We start from the raw sequence: 21,174 nt of genomic DNA, 5'->3' as shown, positions 1-21,174 counted from the left end.
TCCCTTGACTTTTAGTCTATGCTTATCTTTGGGTTTAAGGTGAGTTTCTTGTAAGCAGCATATAGATGGGTCTTGCTTTTTTATCCATTCTATTACTCTATGTCTTTTGATTGGTGCATTAAGTCCATTTACATTTAGGGTGACTATTGAAAGATATGTACTTATTGCCATTGCAGGCTTTAGATTCGTGGTTACCAAAGGTTCAAGGTTAGCTTCTTTAGTATCTTACTGCCTAACTTAGCTCGCTTATTGAGCTGTTATATACACTGTCTGGAGAGTCTTTTCTTCTCTCCCTTCTTATTCCTCCTCCTCCATTCTTCATATGTTGTGTGTTTTGTTCTGTGCTCTTTTTAGGGGTGCTCCCATCTAGAGCAGTCCCTGTAGGATGCCCTGTAGAGGTGGTTTGTGGGAAACAAATTCCCTCAGCTTTTGCTTGTCTGGGAATTGTTTGATCCCACCATCATATTTAAATGATAGTCGTGCTGGATACAGTATCCTTGGTTCAAGGCCCTTCTGTTTCATTGCATTAAGTATATCATGCCATTCTCTTCTGGCCTGTAGGGTTTCTGTTGAGAAGTCTGATGTTAGCCTGATTGGTTTTCCTTTATAGGTGACCTTTTTCTCTCTAGCTGCCTTTAAAACTCTTTCCTTGTCCTTGATCCTTGCCATTTTAATTATTATGTGTCTTGGTGTTGTCCTCCTTGGATCCTTTCTGTTGGGGGTTCTGTATAATTCCATGGTCTGTTCGATTATTTCCTCCCCCAGTTTGGGGAAGTTTTCAGCAATTATTTCTTCAAAGACACTTTCTATCCCTTTTCCTCTTTCTTCCTCTTCTGGTATCCCTATAATACGAATGTTTTTCCTTTTGTATTGGTCACATATTTCTCTTAGTGTTGTTTCATTCCTGGAGATCCTTTTATCTCTCTCTCTGTCAGCTTCTATACGTTCCTGTTCTCTGGCTTCTATTCCTTCAATGGCCTCTTGCATCTTATCCATTCTGCTTATAAATCCTTCCAGGGATTGTTTCACTTCTGTGATCTCTTTCCTGACATCTGTGATCTCCTTCCGGACTTCATCCCACTGCTCTTGCATTTTTCTCTGCATCTCATCCCACTGCTCTTGCATTTTTCTCTGCATCTCATCCCATTGCTCTTGCATTTTTTTCTGCATCTCTGTCAGCATGTTCATGATTTTTATTTTGAATTCTTTTTCAGGAGGACTAGTTAGGTCTGTCTCCTTCTCAGGTGTTGTCTCTGTGATCTTTGTCTGCCTGTAGTTTTGCCTTTTCATGGTGATAGAGATAGTTTGCAGAGCTGGTACAAGTGACCGCTGGAAGAGCTTCCCTTCTTGTTGGTTTGTAGCCTTTTCCTGGGAGAATAGCGACCTCTAGTGGCTTGTGCTGGGCAGCTGTGCGCAGACAGGGCTTCTGCTTCCTGCCCAGTTGCTTTGGGGTTTATCTCCGCTGTTGCTGTGGGCTTGGCCTGGCTGGGGCTGTTCCTCCAAAATGGTGGAGCCCCGTTGGAGGGGGAGCAGCCAGGAGACTATTTATCTCCGTAAGGGGCCTCTGTGCTCCCTGCTGCCCAGGGGGTTAGAGTGCCCAGAGATCCCCAGATTCCCTGCTTCTGGTCTAAGTGACCTGTCCTGCCCCTTTAAGATTTCCAAAAAGCACTCTCCAAACCAAAACAACAACAGCAACAATGAGAGAGGGAACAGAAAGAAAGAGAAAAAAAAAAAAGGAAAAAACAAGCGATTTTTTTTTTTTTTTTTTTTTTTTGTCGTCAGGTGCCGGTCCCAGGCACCCGCTCACTGGTCCTGCTGCCCTGTCTCCCTAGCACCAGGGTCCCTGTCCTTTCAAGGCTTCCAAAAAGCACCCACCCACCGGTCCCGCAGGGAAGGAACGCTCAATATTCTTTGTCCTCAGGCACTGGTCCCACGCACCCGCTCACCAGTCCCGCCGCCCTGCCTCCCTAGCACCGGGGTCCCTGTCCCTTCAAGGCTTCCAAAAAGCACTCGGCAAAAAGAGAGAAAAAAAAGGGGAAAAACGCGCGATTTCTTCCGTCCTCAGGTGCTGGTCTCAGGCACCCACCCACCGGTCCCACAGGGAAAAATGCGGGATATTCTTTGTCCTCAGGTGCTGGTCCCAGGCACCCGCTCACCAGTCCCGCCGCCCTGCCTCCCTAGCACCGGGGTCCCTGTCCCTTTTAGGCTTCCAAAAAGCACTCGCAGAAAAGAGAAAAAAAAAAAGGGGAAAAACGCGCGATTTCCTCTGTCCTCAAGTGCCGGTCTCAGGCACCCGCCCACCGGTCCCGCAGGGAAAAACGGGGGATATTCTTTGTCCTCAGGCGCCGGTCCCAGCCACCCGCTCACCAGTCCCGCCACCGTGCCTCCCTAGCACTGGGGTCCCCGTCCCTTCAAGGCTTCCAAAAAGCGCTCGCCCAAAAGAGAAAAAAAAAAAAAAAGGGGAAAAACGCGCGACCTCCTCCGTCCTCAGGCACCGGTCTCAGGCACCCGCCCCCAGGTCTCGCAGGGAGAAACGCGGGATATTCTTTGTCCTCCGGCGCCGTTCCCAGGCACCTCCTCACCGGTCCCGCCACCCTGCCTCCCCAGCAACGGGGGCCCGTCCCTCTAAGGCTTCCAAAAAGCGCTCGCCAAAAAAAAAACCGCTCCGGTTTCTCTCCACCCGCCGGGAGCCGGGGGGAGGGGCGCTCGGGTCCCGCTGGGCTGGGGCTTGTATCTTACCCCCTTCACAAGGCGCTGGGTTCTTGCAGGTGTGGATGTGGTCTGGATGTTGTCCTGTGTCCTGTGGTCTCTATTTTAGGAAGATTTTTCTTTATTATATTTTCATAGCTCTATGTGTTTTTGGGAGGAGATTTCCACTGCTCTACTCACGCCGCCATCTTGGCTCCGCCCCTCAAGCTTTTTGTTTTTTATTGAGTGGTAACCTTACTGTTCAGTTCGAAAACTTTTCTGTTTAATTTTTCCATCTCATGTCTTAATTCCAGAGATGGTTACTGTTGAGGTTTTACTAGGGTCACAGGAAATGAATACTCAGCTGTGGGTTGCCTGGTTGAGAAGTGTTCATGCTCATTGTCAGAATATCCATTGTCAGAAATAGATTTCACTATCCCTTAGAATAGACTTTTTTATTGCTTTACATGAAAACATTGGCTAGTTAAGTTGATTGCTTTAAATTGGCCATTTATAATGTTTCTTTTGTTTTTAAGCACATGCTACTTTAATCATCTTGTCTTATGTCTTAAAGGATAGAATTTTTTAAAGTCTGTAATGGAAAGGACTGAGAGTTCATCTAATACAGTTCTCTCACTTGAGTTATGAAGATCCTGACCCCACAGGTCCATGGGCCTTTCTAGTTTAGTAGGATGTTGACATTCTTTTTGATTCAGTCAGCTGTGTTTTTTTCCATTATCCTGTACCACCCCCTTTCAGCTTTCTGTGTCAAGTTAGTTACTGATCAATTGAATAACCAATCTGTGTAGATCTCTTGAGTCTCAGTTTCCTTATGTCTAGAATGAGGATAAGCACTTAGTGTTATGCTAGCAACATACTTAGAGGATTTGTTCTAAGATGGCTTTATCCAGCCCCCTGAACTCTTCTCCTACATCTGTGCACACACTGCTAATTCTCCCTTGCCTTTCGGTTTTCACTTACAGTGCTTGCAGTAGCTTCTTGCAGCCAATCCAAGCCTGCATCCAACTTACTCTTTGAGGCTCATCCCAAGCTAATTTCTCTATGAAACCTTCCCTGCTGAATCTAACCTCAAGAGTATTTCTTGATCGACACACCTCCTATATTGCAAAGACTATTTGAACCTAGAACTCCCCAACTTCAACGCTTGTATAGCTTTGAAAAGTACTCCAAATAGGAGAGGTTTTAAGGTTTCAGTCTATTTCAAATTTTCATCTTCCTCAGTGTTTTCCAAGAGTGATGTACTGTGTAAGCTTTTTTCTCTCTTGTTTTAAACAGCAAAGTGTTTAAGTGCCTGCTTGTGTAATAGTGTGCTGAAGATTTTAGAGAGTCATACATCAGCTAACAGTCTATTTTAAAAGTTTATTATCTCAGCCATTACAGAAACTAGGTGTGTACAGACAGAACAGTGCACACATATTTACGTTTTGTATATGCTACAAGAAGCACAAAAAATCCTTTTATTTAGGTATGTTATATATTAAAATTTTTTATTAAGGTATTATTGATATACACTCTTATGAAGGTTTCACATGAAAAAACAACGTGGTTACTACATTTACCCATATTATCAAGTCCCCACCCATACCCCAATGCAGTCACTGTCCATCAGTGTAGTAAGATGCCACAGATAGGGACGTTATATTTTGCTAGAAAATAATTGGTGAAGAGTTAAACCAAACTGATTTTTCTACCTCTGGGACTCATAATTGACAAGAACTATTGGGATTTTGTGAATAATCATGAATCAGTTTACAATGTCGATTTCCACAAATATTGTGATTATGACAGTCACATGAGATCTATTTTCAAATACTGTGATCTCCATGCCAGGCATAATGTACAGTATTTAGACAGTATATATGGTAGATGTGAATCATTTGCTTAAATCCAAGTCCTTAATTAACTGTGGTCATTCATCACTCAGAATTTCAGCATTTATATTTACTATAATAATGTCTATGGTAATAGGATTGGGACCTTTGGAAGTTAAATCCTTAGGGTTTTGCCTTTCTTCTGAGAAATCTTTTAAGAAATTGTATTTTATGAACTATCTCTTGAAGAAATGTTGGCTTTGGTCCTCCTTAGATTTCAGCCACTTGTTAAGATACTCATTTTAATTAAGAATAGAACACAAGGAGAAATAAGTTGTAATAGCCCTCCTTTATATGGGAAAATTACTACAGTTACTTAATTATTAAGAATAAAATGTAGCCTTTGGCTCCCTGAGCAGCTCCATGGTGGTCAGTAAGAACAAGTGCCTTACGAAAGGCAGCAAAAAGGGAGCCAACAAGAAAGTCGTCACCCGTTTTCTAAGAAAGGCTGGTATGATGTGAAAGCACCAGCCATGTTCAATATAAGAAATACTGGGAAAACAGTAGTCACAAGAGCTCAAGAAGCCAAAATGACGTCTGATTGCCTTAAGGGTTTTATTTTGAAGTAAGTCTTGCTGATCTGCAGAATGATGATGAAGTTGCATTTAGAAAATTCAAGCTAACTACTGAGGGTGTTCAGGATAAAAGCTACCTAATTTCCATGGCGTGGATCTTACCCGTGAAAAATGTGCTCCATGGTCAAAAAGTGACAGACCATGATTGAAACTCATGTTTATGTCAAGACTATACCAGTGGTTACTTGCTTTGTCTATTCTGTTTTCGTTTTACTAAAAAACGCAATAATCAAATTTGGAAGACCTTTTATGCTCAGCATCAACAGGTCTGCCGAATCTGGAAGATGATGGAAATTATGACCCTAGAGGTGCAGACAGATGACTTGAAAGAAGTGGTCAGTGAATTGATTGTGGTGTTGGAAAAGACATAAAAAGTCTTGGCAGTCTATTTGTCTGCTCCATGATATCTTTGTTAGAAAAGTGGAAATGCTGAAGAAGCCCAAATTTGAATTGAGAAGCTCACGGAGCTTCATGGTGAAGGCAGTAGTGTGGAAGAGCTCCTGGGGATGAGACACATGCTAATGTTGAACAAGCTGATAGATATGAGCCACCTGTCCAAGAGTCTGTTTAAAATTCAGACTTTCAGTGGTGTCAAAGAAAAAATCTTATTTGTGGGGAAAAAAAAGAATAGAATTTAATGTACCCACTTTATTGTCTTTTGGGCAGTGGATTATTCCATTGTCAACATTTTTTAAATATATAAATAATGAATTTAATAAAAGCATATATTACTTAGTCTAAACAAGGAAAATGTGTTTGAAGATTTGGAGAGGAGCTGTTAGAAATTAACAGCTTAAAATTAATCCCTCAGTCCCAAGTACTTAGTATCTGTTCTTTTTTTTTTATGCCTGATTGACTTATCTAAATGAACTCTTAGCTTTGTTGTTTAAATGATGTCTTTACAGAATTCTTATGGGAATCTTACTAGTGTCACTGCAGATCAGTGATGGGACCACATTTTGGGGGAGTGTAGGAGGAGGAGGTGGAAAGGTGACCACACAACCAGAATTCTTGGTATTATAATTTTACTCTCAAGACTTGTTCTAATTCCAGTTGGGCTATTTGAATTCCTTGCTTTGGGATCTGGTCCTTCAGTTTATCTGAAATAGTAGATACACAGCAATGAGATGGATAAGAAAAACAATTAAATCTTTTTCTGAACTATTATTCTTTTTATTTTACAGGATTCTTGGCATTAAGTGGTAGTGTTCAAATTTGAGCTGTTAACAACTGCTTATAAATGGTAGACCTAAGTTTTATTACAGTACCTAAAAAATGATTATTTTACTGATCCACTGGTAACCCTCCATTCCTTTGACAGGATATCTACAGGGAGATGGGGTTTGGTCACTATGAAGAGGAAGAAAGCTGTTGGGAGAAACAAAAGAGTGAAAAGAGAGACCGACCTCAAAACCGAAGTCGTAGCCGATCGCGAGAAAGGGATGGCCACTATAGTAACAGTCACAAATCCAAGTACCAGCCAGATCCCTACGAAAGAGACAGGAGCAAAAAGAGAGACCGAAGCAGGAGTCCTAAGAAATCCAAAGATAAAGAAAAATCTAAGTACAGATGAAAGAGAAAGAATCAGGCAACAGTGGCTGACACATTTACTCTCATCTGGCTTAGAGTACCAGGTGTTCAGATTTTGTGTCAAAGCAGTTAGACTCTGCTAGTTTGTTTTTTTTCCACACCAGAATTATGGACCTTTTAGATTAATATGGATTGTATAGGGCACAGAAAGACAATAAACATTTTCTTTGTATACTTTTTTACACTAATTTTATTGTTATATATAAATAGTTGTCTTCATTTTTCAAGTCTTTCACATTTTCCACTCTTTTTTTTTAATGAAATATATTTCATACAGAAATACACAAACGTTATATATAAGGTCTAAAGACTAGCAAATATCCGTGTACCCATCAGGCAGCATGAGTAGAATATCACCTGTGTGTTAGAAGTACCGTATGTGCCCCTTCCTTCTCAAGTAGTTATTCTGAATTTTGTGTTTGTTATTCTCTTGTTACTAAATGTTACATCATATGTATGTATTCCTAAAAGAAAGGTTAAGTTTTGTATGTTTTTGAATTTTATGTAAATGGTATAATGTATGTTTACCTCTGATTTTTTTTCAATTTAGTAGTTTTTGAGAGTCATTTTTATTGCTATATAGTACTGTTTGGATAGACAACAGTTTATCCATTCTTCTGTCGATGGACATCTGGGGTTTGTCTGTTTTTGTTTTTGCTGTTACAAACAACGCTGCTGTGAACATTCTGTATCCAGGAGTGATACTGCTTGGTCGTGTGATACGGATATCTGGATCTTTATAAGAAAATGCCAGATTATATTCTACAGTGGCTGTACTAGTGTACAGCCCCCCAACATCATGTGAGTTACCTTTGTTTCACATCTTTTCTGGAACGTAATTAAATTACTTGGAAACAGTTTGATTCTTTCATAGCCTACTTTTAAGCTTAATGAGACAGTCTTTAATCTAGGTCTAATTTGGCCTACTACTGAGGTGATATCCTTCTGAATACTTTTCTCTCTGCCTATCATGAGATCTCTCCACCTTGTCTGTTGGGAATAAGAACTAGTCTGAGCCCCATGTGACTCCTGATGGTACCACCTGTTCTTTTCTGGTGGCACTTTCCCACCTCTGGGTAGTTTCCTCCCATGCCTGTGTTGATTGGTGTTCAGCTGAAGACTCGGGAACGTGGGTCGGGAACACACCCTCTGTGGCCTGCTCCTCTCTCCAGTACTCTGCCCTTCAGATTTTACCATGGCCCCCCCAACATTCTCTACCCAGGGGCACCACTGTGCCCTTCATGGGTGTACGTTCCTCTCCTAGTGCAGCAGCCTGGAAACTCCATGCAGTGAGCTTGGGCACTTGTAGCACTTCCCTTGTTTGGTTTCCTTCTCTTAAGAGTCAGTGACCTGCACCAGATATTTTCTGATACCTGAAAAACTGTGTTGTATATATTCTTTATGGATTTTTCATTGTTTAAAATGGGGAAGGTAAATCTTGCCCCTGTTACTCCATTTTGACCAGAATGTAAATACTGTTGTTTGATTTGCATTTCCTGAATGCTAATAAGGTTAGCATCTTTTCATATATTCATTCCCGATTGTTTTTTGTGGAAAGCTTTTTTCATGTCTTTTGCCTCTTTTGTGTTTTAAGTTTTTTTTTTTTTCCTTGCAGATTTTTTTTAGGAGTTTTTTTAATTGGTTGTGGATACTAATGCATTTGTTGCAAACATCTCAGTTTGTGGGTTATTTTCTCACCCTTCTATTGAAGCCCCTGGAAGAGCATAAGTTGAAATTTCCCCCCAACTTTTTTTTTCTTAAGGCATCATTCATAATACACTCTTATGAAGGTTTCACAAGAAAAATATTGTGGTTACTACATTCACCCTTATTATTGAGTCCCCCCCATACTCCATTGCAGTCCCTGTCCATCAGTGTAGTAAAATGCCACAGAGTCCCTACTTGTCTTCTCTGTGCCACACTGTCTTCCCTGTGACCCCCCACACACCATGTGCACTAATCATGATATACCCCTCAATCCTCTTCTCCCTCCCTCCCCACCTGCCCTTCCCCACCCCTCCCCTTTGGTAACTTCTAGTCCCTTCTTGGAGTCTGTGAGTCTGCTGCTATTTTGCTCCTTCAGTTTTGCTTCATTGTTACACTCCACAAATGAGGGAAATCGTTTGGTATTTGTCTTTCTCTGCCTGACTTATTTCACTGAGCATAATACCCTCTAGCTCCATCCATGTTGCAAATGGTAGGATTTGTTTTCTTCTTATGGCTGAATAGTATACCATTGTATATATGTACCACATCTTCTTTATCCATTCATCTACTGATGGACACTTAGGTTGCTTCCATATCTTGCCTATTCTAAATAGTGCTGCAATAAACAGGGGTGCATATGTCTTTTTGAATCTGAGAAGTTGCATTCTTTAGGTAAATTCCTAGGAGTGAAATTCCCAGGTCAAAGGATATTTCTATTTTTAGTTGCTTGAGGAACCTCCATATTGCTTTCCACAATGGTTGAACTCGTTTACATTCCTACCAGCAGTGTAGGAGGGTTCCCCTTTCTCTGCATCCTCGCCAGCATTTGTTGTTCCTAGTCTTTTCAGTGTTGGCTATCCTAACTGGAGTGAGGTGAGATCTCATTCCCCCAACTTTTAATATGAAAGATTATATACATATATAGAAACACATAAGAACATGATGAGCATAATTCATATACTTTTCAGCTTTAACATTGTTTGTTGAACAATTTTGAAAGCAAATTGAAACATGAAATTCTACCTTTCAGTATTTCATCATGCATTTAATTAAAAAAATGGTCAATACTATTATCACACTTAAGTAACAATAATCCCATAACATATAATATATAGTCTATATTCAGATTTCTCTGTCTCAGGAGTGACATTTTTAGGTGTTGGTTTGTTTTTAAACCCAAACTCAATTCACGCGTTGCCTGTTTTGTCATTTTATTCAGTTCTTCTGCAGGAGTTTCCTACCCATCCATCCATCCCCACCTTTTTTAAAAATGACACTGACTTTTTGTAGAGTTGAGGCCACGTTGTTGTGTATAATTGTCCACATTCTGGAATTATTTGATGGTATCTTCCTGGTATCCTCTAGCCTCTCTATTTCCTGTGAACTGGAATTTGGGTCTAAATGTTTGATTAGCATAAGGTTTATATTTTAGGCAGAAAGTTTTAAGTTTAATGTTAAATTTATTAGCCATTCTGTGTTGTGCTTTTTGTATTTTGTTTAAGAAATGAGTAATAAAGATACTGTCCTATATTCTAAAAGTCATAAATAAAGCTTTGTTTTTTACAGCTTAATCTTTAATCCATATTGGATTGTATGTGTGTATGTATATGTTGTGATATAGTGATCCAGATTCACTTTAAAACGTTATATAAAGATGTAACCAGTTGTCGAAAATCCATTAATGAATGGTTTGTCTGTTCCCCATTGATTATAGCTCCCCTCTGTCATCTAAGCCCATTTCTGTCTACGTGTGGATTTTGTTTCGTGGGTTGTCTCTTCCACTGGTTTATTGTTTCTCCTTCTGCCAGTACCAAACATTTGCATTTCTGTGACCTTAGAGGTCACCTTTAAGCAACCCCCTCACCTGTTTCATCAGGACTGCCACGGTCCTTTGTTCTTTGTGGCTTTGGAACCAACTTGTTAAGTTCCTGAAGAATTCTGTTGGGACCGTGTTTGCATTTGCAATCAAACAGTAGATCAATTTGTAGGAAAAAATCTTGATATTGAATCTTCCCGTTCATAAAGATAGCATATCCTTCTGTGTAGTTCTTTAACCTCGCAGAGTTTTCCTGATGAAGCTTTTGAACTTTGTTAGGTTTACTCCTGTTTTACTTTTCTGTTTGATTATACATATTATCTTTTAAAAATATGATTTTTGTCTCCTGATTTAAGGAGTCACATTTTTTTTTCCAAGACAATTTTAGATTTACAGAAGTGTTGCAAAAATAAAAATACAGTACAGTTCACAAATTTGCATATCTTTGTTCAGGGGTCATACTAATCTTTGTATCATTCCACTTTTATGATGCAGCACAAGAGTTACATTTTTGAATATTGCTTTTACATCCAGCTATTTTACTAAAGTCTTACATTTAAAATTTTTTGTGTTTTCTTGGGTCTTTTACGTGGACAGTAATATCACCTGCAAGTTGTTTTTTTCCCTATCCTTATTTTAAAAATTACTTTCCAAAATATGTAAATGCTTATTTATGGTTGTGGTGGTCTTTTAGTGCTTGCTGGCTTAAATTTCTAGTACAGTAATGAAGTTGGCCTATAATTTTCCTTTTTTATGTTGCTCTTATCTGGTTTTAATATCCAGGTTATAAAATAAATTAGTGTGTCTTTCTTCTTGAAAGAGTAGATAAAGGTTTATCTGTTCCTTGAAAATTGGATAGAGCTTGTCTATAAAATTGGACTTTTGTGAGCACATTTATTGATTAGATTTACAAGATTATAGAATTATTAACCCTTCTGTTTCTTTCAAGTGTTTAGTCATTTTTGTTACTACATTTTTATAAGAATTTGTCATTTTCAATGAGGTTTTAAATTTATTGACATGGAGTTGCTCATAGTGTATCATCTGGTAGATTTTTACTATCCTTCTAATTTTATCCTAATCTTTATGATTTAGTGTGTCTCCGAAACAACATGTAGCTGGATTATTTTTTAGCCTAATCTTAACTTTAATGGGTTTAGTCCTAATTGTTCACTAATATACTTGGATTTATTCCTATCTCCTTCTTTTGTGTTTTTTTCCACCCTGCCCTCCCCCACCACCAATTTTCTTTCTTATATAAAACATTAAAAAAATTCCACACTTCTCACATTTCAGTTTGGCAAATTGCATTTGAATTTTACTACCCATACTTAAAGTATAATGTTAACATCTCTGCCTTCTTCTGTAACTGAAGATGTTGGGACTCTAAGTTTAAATCATATATCTTCCAGCTTCTTGCTGTGATCTTCCAGTATTTTAGTCTTGGCTTGTGACTTTTAACCTTACAAATCAGACCTCATTGTTACTACCATTTTTCTACAGGTAATTATTTAGATTTACTCATGTATTAGACAGTTTCTTTTCTCCCCATTCTTGCATCTCAGAACTTCCACCTGAAGCATATCCTTTGATACCCCTTGGTGACACTCTGTTGGTGGCAAACCCTTAGTTTTTGTTTTATCAAAATGTTTTTAATTCACACATTTTCTCTAAAGTCGATTTTCTGTATACACAATTCTAAGTTGACAGTCATTTTTTCTCAGCACTTTGAAGATGTTATTCTATTGTCTTTGACTAACTTGCATGGAGAAGTCCATTGCCATTGCAAATGTCATTCTTTTGTAATGTATTTTTTCTTTGTGGCTGCCTTAGTCGCTGTTAATTAAACTCACTTTTGGAGATAATTGTGGATTCACATGCAATTGTGAGAAATAAACAGATCTGTGTATCCTTTACACACTTTCAGTGGTAACATCTTGTAAAGTAATAGTACAGTATTGTAAGCAAAATATTGATACTGACACTGAAGATACAGAACATTTCTCATCACTATAAGATCCTTCAGTTTGCTCTTCCATAGCCACACACAGTTCCCTGTCACTCCTAATCCCTCTAACTTCTTGCGACCACTGATCTGTTCTCTATTTCTATAATTTTCTCATTTTAAGAATTTTAATGAATGGAATTACAGATTATATAGCCTTTGGGGTTGACTTTTTTTCACTCAGCCTTATTCTCTGGAGATTTTTCCAGGTGTTGAATGTATCGATAGTTTGTTTTCGTGGCTGAGTAGTATTCCAGGTTATAGATATACCACCGTTTAATCATTCACCGATTGAAGAACATCTGGTTTTATTTTATTTTTTCTGTTCTTGTGCATAGTGGCTTCTTTCCTTTTATGTTTTTTTTTTTTAATTGGGAATACATAATTTGGGACTCCTAAGGTACCTAAATTGAGGATGCTTTTTTCTCAAGAGGATTTATATTTGTCTTTCATGCTCCAGGTGATGCTGTCCGCTGGGACACTTTTTCTTGGCTTGTAATGTCTGTGCATGCATAGTGTACTTTTGAATCATAGACAGTAGTGAGAGTTAACAAAGTATCAGGGGAAATAAGTCTGTTCAAAGATTTATCACTGTCCCCATCATTGCACAGCTGGGAAGGTGCCTGCAGATGTGTTTTCCTAGCATAGTCATTCTGTGATGGTGAGCCCATCTAGCCTCCTGGCTTTATATGAAGATCTTAGATTCAGCTTCCCAACTCCGTTAAAGCCCAATGTCTAGTTTTCATTGGCATCCCTCATCACTATGGCTTTAGTCTCCAAGCTCTGCATGAAGGACTGCTGGTTTGCTCACATTTTGTTAATACATGGTTGGGTCTTGAGGAATTTCTGTAACTGTCTTTCAGTCTCCCCAGTGTATTTAAAGTATGACTGCTGTAATTTATCTGGCATGTGGATGTTTTACAGAGGGTGGGATGGGGTGGGGATGGCAGTGGTCACAACTCAAGAATATTCAGTCCACCATACTGCTAAGACCAGATGTCTCTTGTACATAATTCTTGGCTATCAAGAGAAAAAATTGTAATGACATTATGTAAGAAACTATCGCCCTCAATATAGAAAAATAAGTATTATCCATATAGGATATTGTAAAATGTGGTCTGAAAGGATGGATGAGAGAGAAATGATGGTTGAATGTGACAGGAATAGTGAGAAGAAACAACTTACTAATTGAATTCAATAGGTTCAGTGGGAAAAATAAAAGTGAAAATTTCTGAACCAAATATTTCAAGGAAAAACTACCCTTAATAGCAAAACTTTTCAGTTCAAAAGATTGTAGTTTTAACAAAGGTATGTATGGAGGCATTGTGTTCTATTAATCAGGAAGTGGCTTTAATAGCAAAGACCTCCAATCTCAGTGTCCATCAAGTATCCTTGACTAGATACAGGGCAGTTGTGGGGCTAAGTTATAACTACTAACATCTAGGGTGAAGTGTCCATCTTCCCTGTTCTGTTTTGCTTCTTTAGGCTTTAGGTGATCTCTTAAAAGCAGGTTCCAGTAATAGGTGCTCACTTTTGCTAAAACTGAAGTAGGTAGTTATTTTTTTAATTGGGGAAAAAAATAATTATTTTAAGACTAATTTGCTCACTCATAACTGCTGTAAAGTTTCAGGCTGATCTCTCTTAACCAGCTGAATTTTCAAAGATTTTGATCAGAACTGTTAAAGGCAAAAGTAGAGAAACTTTAAGTGGATGCAGCAAAATAAAGCTCTAAATAGGTTCATACTTTCAAAATGTTTTCATAAATCTGTTGCTTTATAGTTACTGGAAGATAGATTTCATATCTATGTTTTCCACTCATAAAAAGTTTTAATCGTAAGTCTGACATTTCTTACCCATCTTAACTGAGTCACAAAGAATGAATAATGGATAGTAAAATCGAAATCACAGAAGCCTCACCTTTCAGTAGCTGTTGCTATGAAACTGTTTTGATGGGAAATTTTAGAGAAGCTTGTGTTTCCTGTTGTTAAATGATAGAATATGGAGATCCCCTTAATTTTCAAAATTGTCTCTTTTAAGCTAGTAATCTCAATTATTCTTGCTAATGGGACAATCTTTATTCCTACCCCATCTTATATACACAGGACTATTTAATTTTATGACTGCCTCCTCTCCTCCTCCTTATGCTTTGAATGGGCAGGTGGGCAGGGTTGCAATTACAAAGTTGTATTGCTGTTTATTTTGCATGGGACATTAGGAAGCTGGAGACTCAAAAGGCCTGCAAGTACTGTGACAAACTGCTAGCAAGAGACCTCGTGTGAGATGAGAAGTATGAACGTGCTGCTTTCTTATAGTGAGTTTAGAACAAGACCACAGGGACCTCTGGCTCCTGAAAAAGACAAGTTGTGTTGTGTTTCCTCCAAAAGGAGCTTCATCGTGGGGAGAGCTTGGAATTCGAGTAAGAAAACTTGAGTCAAGAACAAAGGCGAGACATAAAGGGGAGAGTATTGTGATGGTCTGACTGAGCAGAGGATTGGAGAGTATGGGCTTTGAAAGGGAGGAGGAAATAAGGAAAGGGGGAGGACTCACTGAATCTAGAAGCTTGGATTTGATCTGCCAGGCAGTAGAAAATTAGGACATCTTCCTAGGAAAGGAAGTGGCAGTGGGATTGTGGAGAAAGTTACCCTGGGAGCTGTGTAGAGGACCATCACCAAGGGTTGGCACCGCATTCCTCAGATGGCATTGCGTATGATTTATTCACTACCTACTGCACACGTAGGCTCCACCCAGATTTTCATCAAAGTAGGCTTCCCAGAGGAGACAGTGTATAAAGTAAAACCACCTGTGTTTCATATCCAAGTTGGTGCTGTGCTAGAACGTGGAGTGGGCAGCACAACAATAAAAAGTTTAATGTCACACCATCTTTGCTACATCATCACCCACTTGACATTACAGAAACCAAATGTCTTGGCCAGAGTCAGGGGTGGACGTGCTTTTGGCAAGCCATTGATAACTGGGCAGGGTCGGAATGGGGGCCACCTGGTCGGTGGGTGCTCACTTGTATTGCGTTGGTGGGATGTGTGGCCGGGGGCTGGCTTGGAATCGTTTTGAGAACAGGCACTTTGATTCATCTGTGCACATCTGGCCTGCAGGAGAGGGCCTCACAAAGAGTTGGAAACCAGCCTCTCAGATTCTGCAATCTCAGCAGATGGCACTAATGTATTTTTAACTTTATCTTAAGTGGTGTTTCATTATTATGTTGATAGTTATCTACTACTACTCATTCTCTGAAAACAAACCAAAGACACATTTGTGGCTCTTCCCCTAGCACATGCTTATGGGAAATAGTGTGATGGGCCCCCTTGTGAAACCTGCCTGATCTTCAGGTCCGTCCAAGACGGGCAGGCAGTGGCCATGCTGTGCTCCGCTTGGTGGCCTGCCCACCATCCCTCAGGGTGGTCGGGAACACAGCAAGTACTCAATCTCTAGGTCCTTTTCCTGTCTCCCCATGACAGTAGGAGTGTGCTCAGCTGAGTAAACGGTCACCACGACTAAGAGCTCTGAGGGAAGGGGTTTGGGGCATTCAGGGGTCTTCTAGTTTCCTAGGGATGCCCTTACAAATTACCACAGACTGGGTGGCTTAAAGCAACAGGAACTTAATCTCACGTCTGCAGGCTAGAGGCCCGAGATCAGTGTGCTGGCAGGGCCATGCTCCCCCGGAGCCTCCTTCCTCGTCTCTTCCCAGCTTCTGCTGGTGGTCTTTGCCTTACACCTGTGTTGCTTCAGTCTCTGCTGGTCTTCGTCTGGCCTTCCCGTGACTCCTCTGTGTCTCTGTATCCAAATCTCCCTCTTGTTTCCCACCAAGTGACTGTAACTTCTAAAGACACTAGTCGTTGGATTTAGGGCCTTTCAGGATCCAGTGTAATAACACTTAACCTTGACTGCATCTGCGAGACACTATTTCCAAATAAAGTCACATTCACAGATAGTGGAGGTTAGGATTTAAACGTACCTTTGGGGGCACGATCCAATCCACCAGGACGAGTGAGGTATTTACAAAGTTCAAGAACAGCCTCGGCAGCACTTTGGTCAGAGGCCAGCAAAGATGCCATTGAGAGTATACCAAGCTGAGCCTCAGAGCCCATGTTTCTTGACGTAGAATGTTGAAAGTGTTCAGATGTGACTACTTACGGCCCCCTATCATCAGCTCAGGAAGAGAGGTGCTTCATCTCAACTCAGGTATCCTTACTCGTCCTTTGCCCTCAGCTGAGGTTCCCTTACCTGTTTCCCACAGACCTCGTGCCTTTGGATCCATGGTCTCTTCCTAGCAATGGACAGAGTGTTAGACCATTGCATAGCTCTCTTGGTGCTTTTTGTGAGGGAACTATGGACTCCAGAAAAGGTGGGTTTCCCAGAGCCCACTTCAACCCATAGGAGCTTTGTCTTGGAGCAACTTTAGGGAGATTTCTAAAAATGTCAACTTAATTAGGTTATAGGGACACAATCTTGCCATCTAGGGAATGTCTCTAGGACTACACACAAAGGCATCTGAGTCCTGGGTTAGCAAATCAGACACTCAATGACAGCAATGAATTCGGTAGCCAAGGTTGGAGAAAGTAAGTTTGAGAACACCCAGGAAGATCAATCATCACTTCTCTTGCCATTGGTTGAGAAGGTCTGAGATCCTTCAATTGTTAGACACCCTTTGGAAGGCCAGCCCGTCCCTCGACTAGGGCTCACTCAGCATCCTTGAGCACTCTGACACAGCTGGAGTTTCCAACCTGGTAGTTTCATGATGGCCCAGAAATGAAAATCATTTTGCCTAAAAAAAACAACAAACAGCCTGTGTGTGAAAGAACATATTAATTAATGATTCGATTTACTATATTTTTTAAATGAAAATGCTTCTTTAAAAAAGCTTTTAAAGATTTTCCCGAGCTGAGGTAGTTCACCTGGAGCCTGATTGGCAGCCATATGGATGATGTCATGCTTCCTTGTGCCTTTGCGTCAATGCCCAGACCTTCCCTCCGCCTGGAATGCCCTAGAGAACCCAGACTTCTTCTGGAACATGCCAACCTTTCCTTTAAAGTCAACCAAGCCATCGTTTCCTCCACAAAGCCTCCTCTGCCTCCTCACACAGATCCAGCGCTTCCTCTTTAATGGAACCTCTAATCCAGTGGTTCTCAATCAGAAGTTATTTTGCCACTCTGGGGACACTTGACAATGTCTGGGACCATTTTTAGTTGTCATATTATGTGAGTTGTGCCACTATTGGGTACTATCATATTATGTGGGTTGTGTGTCTATTGGGTAGAAGCCAGAGATGCTACTGAACACCCTACAGTGCCCAGGATGGCCCCATGGTGCCAGCCCCAGATCTCAATAGCACCGAGGTTGAGAAACCCCCTTTCCAGTGTAACATTAACCAAGTGACTGTAACTCTTTGTTTGCAATCATGTCCCCACTCACTCGGGAGCAGAAACCTCATTTCAGTTTGTTGTTAGGTTCCCAGGTTGATCTTTTCTGACCTGCACAGCATGGCAGCCTTTGGCAGTCTCCTCCGGGAATGCTGCCTTGATTGGTTGCTAGCCTAGACCTAAAAAAGTTGTGAAATGAAATTGAAGTGCACATAGCATGTTTTATTGCCTTGAACCCGTAGTTGTTTGAGATAACGTATCAGGTGAAACTCAGAGGATGTGATGTATAGATTTTATTTATAAACTAAAGTTGTTTTAAATACACAATTGTCTCAAGTTAGATTCTTGGACTAAACCAATAATGACTGCAATTAGATTATTGGCTAAGTCAATATAACAATGAAACTGCTTCCCCGCTTGCTTCTGTGTGTATTGTGGAAGCTTCTGAAGCTTCCAGAAAGCACACATTCCTACTGATGACCAAGAGGGTTGTTTTACTTGTCTCTGTAGCCCTCTGGCAATGTTTCAGTGTTTTTTGATTGCTAGATTTTGCCATAAATTCTAGTAATCCTCTCTTCTTTAAAGTTGTGCTCAAAATAGTAACAGCCATTTATTGAGCAATTAATACCCGCCAAGCATTATCCTAAGCACATTACAAGCATTAATTAATTTAATCCTCATACTACTCTTATGAGATAGATACAATTATCCCATTTTGCATATGAAGAAATAAGACACAGATTAAATAATTTTCTCAAGTCTGCACAGCTAATAAGTGGCAAGACAGTCTGACTTTGAATTCGTGACATCAAGCTGCCTATGATAATAAGCTTAGACCCTTTCTCATACCATTCATCAAAATAAATTCCAGATTATGATTGAAGACTTGGTTATAAAAAAAAACAAAACACAACAACTTTAGAGAAAATATAGGAAAATATCTTTACTATGTCAGAATAGGGAAAGATTTCTTAAGATTCAAAAAGCACAAATGAATAGGGAGAAACCATAGTTTTGACTACATAAAAGTGAGAATACCTGCAGGCCCCCAACCATCATAAACAGAAGACAAGCACTGGACATGGACGGGAGCAGAAAGCAACACACAATGATGGGTTCGTATAAAGAATATATGACAGTTAATGCCCACCAGTAGGAAAAAGACTGAATGGTAGGAAATGGGGCAGTAGAGGGAGAAAAAGGGAAAATCGCATATCCATGTTTGCATATGAAAAGATACCCCTGTTCACTAGCAATCAGGGAAATGGAAGTTAAAATAGCTATGAGAAATGATACACCATCTCTGCAAAAGGCAAAATGTCTCCCCCTCCCAAATGCTGGGGAAAAGATGGAGAAGCAACTTCCACACACTGCTGGCTGAAGGGTCACTGGAAAGCAGGTGGAGGGTGACTTTGCAGGTCCCCTAGCAGGGCTGCACCTCTGCACGTGGATACCACCACTACAAATACCTACACTCCCAGGAAACCGATGGCTCCACAAAAGACTCTTCTTGGTGCTCACTGATGCTGTAGATAGAAGGGAGGCAGCCGAGGCCAAGGTCCTGACCTGGGTCCATCGTGGGCCTCCAGGGCATGGACCACCGACACAGCAGCTCATGTGCCTTCCTCCCTGGGGAGGTCTGTGCCCACACACTGAGGATCCACCATCTCACCACCTCCAGGCCGCTTCCTGCAAGCTCTGAACTCCGTCTCACCACAAGGGCCAGCGTGGGCAGACTCAGCACCAGTGCTGAGTAGTGCAGAAGAGGGAAGTGTACCCAGCCTGCTGCCCAACTCTTGTTAAAACTCAAGTAGCTTTCAGAGCTGTGGAGCCACGGGCCCTGTTATCCCTGTGAGTGGGAGCCTGCTGCCTTCTCTCGAGTCTCTGGTGGGAAGTCTGATTTTGGGTCAGTGATATTATAACTAAAATTGTTACCTGGGTTAGACCTTATTTCTTATTCAATTGATAGCAAGTAGCCTATGTAGTGATTTAATTCTTTTGGCTTCTCAAGGACATGGCAGCTTGGTCACTTTGGCTGTGACGGAATCAAGATGAGGTCTCCCTAGATCAGAGATGGAAAGCTACCACATGGTGGTCCTTTCCTCCAGGAGACAGTTGAGTCACCACTTTTTGAGTCTAAATAATGTCTCCAAGATTCCTGACACTGAATTCTGGGGCCTCTGCCAAATACTTAACTTGTCTGATAGTTGAGCAGATCCCAGTGTCCTCTTTGTGAAGCAATGTGATGCCGGCCACTGTGGCCCCTGTCCTGGGTGGAGGCTCTGTTCACCTGGGGCTGAATATACAAATCAAGTATCTTCAGTTTCATTGCCCAGGTTGATCTTTTCTGACCTGTGCAGCATGGCAGCATTTGGCAGTCTCCTCAGGGAATGCTGCCTTAATGGGCTGCTAGCCTAGAACTAAAAAAGTTGTGGCTCTGTCTTTTGGAAGAGATTGTCTGCGGAGCCCACTGTCAATCTGTGTCTCTAAGTACTGTTGCCTTCCTGGGCTGGACAAGCAGAGAACAAGCCCTTTGGGCCTGGTTAGCTCATTTCCCCACAGAAACACCTTCCCTGAGCTGAGGTGCAACAACCCAGTTTTACTGAGGCTTCTGGTGAAAAATGGGCATTTGAAGATCCCTTCCTGCCCCCCTGATCTATAGGATGTGAGCTATTGTCCAATGTATTACTCAATGTAAGGGTTTCAATTTCTCCTAAAATTGGATACAAGGAAAATACTTATTTCTCTTGAAAACCCTGCATGCTTTATGAGGGCTTCAGCAGCTGGGAGGCCACACGTGAGTGTTTAAGGAGCATGTTCTGGAGCCATGGGGTGCTGGGCTCCACTCCTGACCCAACCACTTCCTGAGTGAACCTGGGCAGTTTGCTTGCTTTTTAGCAGCCCCAGAGACACCATCTGAAAACTGGGAATAATAATTCCTATGCCCTAGAGCTGTTGTGGGAAATAACTCACTTTGATTGAAAATACTGAATATATTGGAGGAAGTAAAAAAATGGTAGTCATTAGTAGAGAATCTATTGTGCCTGAGAATTCAAAGCTAGAATTAATGCTCAAATGAAGTGGCTATTTTAATCCTGGTTCTAGTATAATCTTTTTTCTTCTAATGATTGCTGATGGCACTTCTAATTTTTATTTCAATTGTCACCTTCTATCTGTGTTTGGACACTCTAGACTGCCTCGGATCTTCTGTGGGAGACAGACAGCACTAACTAAAGAAGAGCAGCAAATCCCAGTGACTTGGCGCCACTGCTATTTCCTCGGCAGTGACTCTCAGGGTCCCAGCCTGGCCTGACCAGCTGGCTCACTGTGTCCTTGGAAGTCACTTCAGAGGCACTGTCGTGTGTTGGAAGGCTGTGGGCTGTCATGTGGTTTGATTGTGTTCTTTCCTCTTATTCTGGTGGGCAGCCCCCAGTGCAGGATACAGACCCAGATTTGGAGGTCTGTGGCCCACCTGTGAGGCAGCAGCAAGCCGGGCTGCGGAATGCTGTGGGCAGGTGGGTCCGGG

General features: G+C 41.0%; 1 protein-coding gene and 2 pseudogenes across 1 annotated transcript in view; 2 read left to right on the top strand and 1 right to left on the bottom strand.

The window, feature by feature from the left end:
* PPIL4 (peptidylprolyl isomerase like 4) overlaps positions 1–10,023 on the top strand; it is a 51,482-nt gene extending 41,459 nt beyond the window's left edge. The window contains exon 13 of the mRNA XM_037022116.2: positions 6,477–10,023. Coding sequence (XP_036878011.2) covers positions 6,477–6,728 — 252 coding nt within the window. The 3' untranslated portion in view covers positions 6,729–10,023. The remainder of the gene's footprint in view (positions 1–6,476) is intronic.
* Positions 2,918–6,469, top strand: LOC108395673 (small ribosomal subunit protein eS1-like; annotated as a pseudogene).
* A 656-nt stretch (positions 10,024–10,679) lies between the features above and the next one.
* LOC118973092 (U6 spliceosomal RNA) lies at positions 10,680–10,775 on the bottom strand (annotated as a pseudogene).
* Positions 10,776–21,174: the final 10,399 nt, after the last annotated feature.

This window comes from Manis javanica, chromosome 13 (genome assembly GCF_040802235.1).
Source record: "Manis javanica isolate MJ-LG chromosome 13, MJ_LKY, whole genome shotgun sequence".
Taxonomy (NCBI): domain Eukaryota; kingdom Metazoa; phylum Chordata; class Mammalia; order Pholidota; family Manidae; genus Manis; species Manis javanica.
The sequence above is the reverse complement of the archived record's forward strand: the minus strand, read 5'-3'. Positions and strand labels throughout refer to the sequence as shown.